Source organism: Lottia gigantea, assembly GCF_000327385.1.
Source record: "Lottia gigantea unplaced genomic scaffold LOTGIsca_851, whole genome shotgun sequence".
NCBI lineage: Eukaryota > Metazoa > Mollusca > Gastropoda > Lottiidae > Lottia > Lottia gigantea.
Window position 1 is genome coordinate 34783 of NW_008710809.1, and position 1238 is coordinate 36020.

Below are 1238 nucleotides of genomic sequence, written 5' to 3' on the forward strand. Positions count from 1 at the left end.
GCGCTGTATCCGTTAAGGAAGAGTCGTTGCCCGAATCCAATTTCTTCCAAAGCATTAAGAAGGTTTCTATCAGCAGTTTCGTGACCAGCGAAGAAGATATCAATGCCAGCGGCGTGGGCAGCTTCAGCTTGTTCGATAACAGCCATGGCATCGACCTTACCACCAATAAAGATAACAGCAACCTTTCGGGCACCAGATCTTGCTTGGTTGAATTCTTCGGGAACTGAGCCGATGAGGGCTGGAAGTCTGGAGGAGTCGTATCTGGCCAAGTGGTTTCTGATCTTTTTGTTGGAAGAATATGTATTCAAACTGAATCCAGAATCGATTGGACATGAGCCACTGATGACTCCCATTTGCATGAATTTGAATTCTCGTACTTCAAGGGTGTAGCTGATGAATTGGGTAACCCATCCGGTGATGTCCAAACCAAGGGATGCTGGGTCGAAAACGTAGTAAATATCAGTTGGTGTGTCTTTGCCACATTCTTCTGCAGCTTGTGTTGGTGCTGGGGTTGGGACATCTGAAAGTCAAAATTAACATGAGATTGTTAGTAACTATAGAATATAACTTCACCTCACCTCACCAAAGGTTACACCCGTTCTGTGTTCGTGTCCTTGATAATCACAAAGAAAACGTTTTCCGAATTAATGTTTGTATGAATGAAACGTACCTAATATTGTTTTAATATTGAAATTTTGAAAAAATCAGCATTAACTGAAACTTTACCATGATGATGTTTTGTATTTAGAAAGGACAATCTAAGACTGATGAGTCGACAGATGACTAAAGCCATACTTACTCTTGCAGGTTTGACCAGAAAGTTTGTCTTTGATTGCTTCCAATTCACCGTAGGTTTTGACGATGATGACTCGGTCTGGGGTTCCAGCAATGTTGTTCAATTCTTGTCTGTTGACGGACTCACTGACACCAATAGCAAAAATATCAATACCGGCCTGGCGAGCACCTAGAGCTTCCTTGGCGGTCTTCTCTGGCTCTTGTGATTCACCATCAGTAATGACGATACAGATATGGGGAACTCCTGGTCGAGCTTTTTTAAACAGATGATCTCTCATGTAGGCAAGACCCATTCCTGCAACAAAAAGAATATAGTAAATTATTTCAGTTTCTCGTCACTGAATTGCTTGTGGGGCATATAAAGATCTTCAACATTATGTCGGTAACAGTTGATTACTTTTCAGAAACATGACGTAAATTTGCCCCCAAGCAATGTTATCTTC

The 1238-nt window shown here is 41.7% G+C and overlaps 1 protein-coding gene across 1 annotated transcript in view; it reads right to left on the reverse strand.

Annotated features, from left to right (window-relative positions):
• Positions 1-1238, reverse strand: part of LOTGIDRAFT_239707 (hypothetical protein) — a gene marked incomplete at both ends in the record, with an annotated part of 12408 nt that overhangs the window by 7870 nt on the left and 3300 nt on the right. The window contains 2 exons of the mRNA XM_009067749.1: positions 156-520; positions 800-1090. Of these exons, the coding sequence (XP_009065997.1) occupies positions 156-520; positions 800-1090 (656 nt within the window). The remainder of the gene's footprint in view (positions 1-155; positions 521-799; positions 1091-1238) is intronic.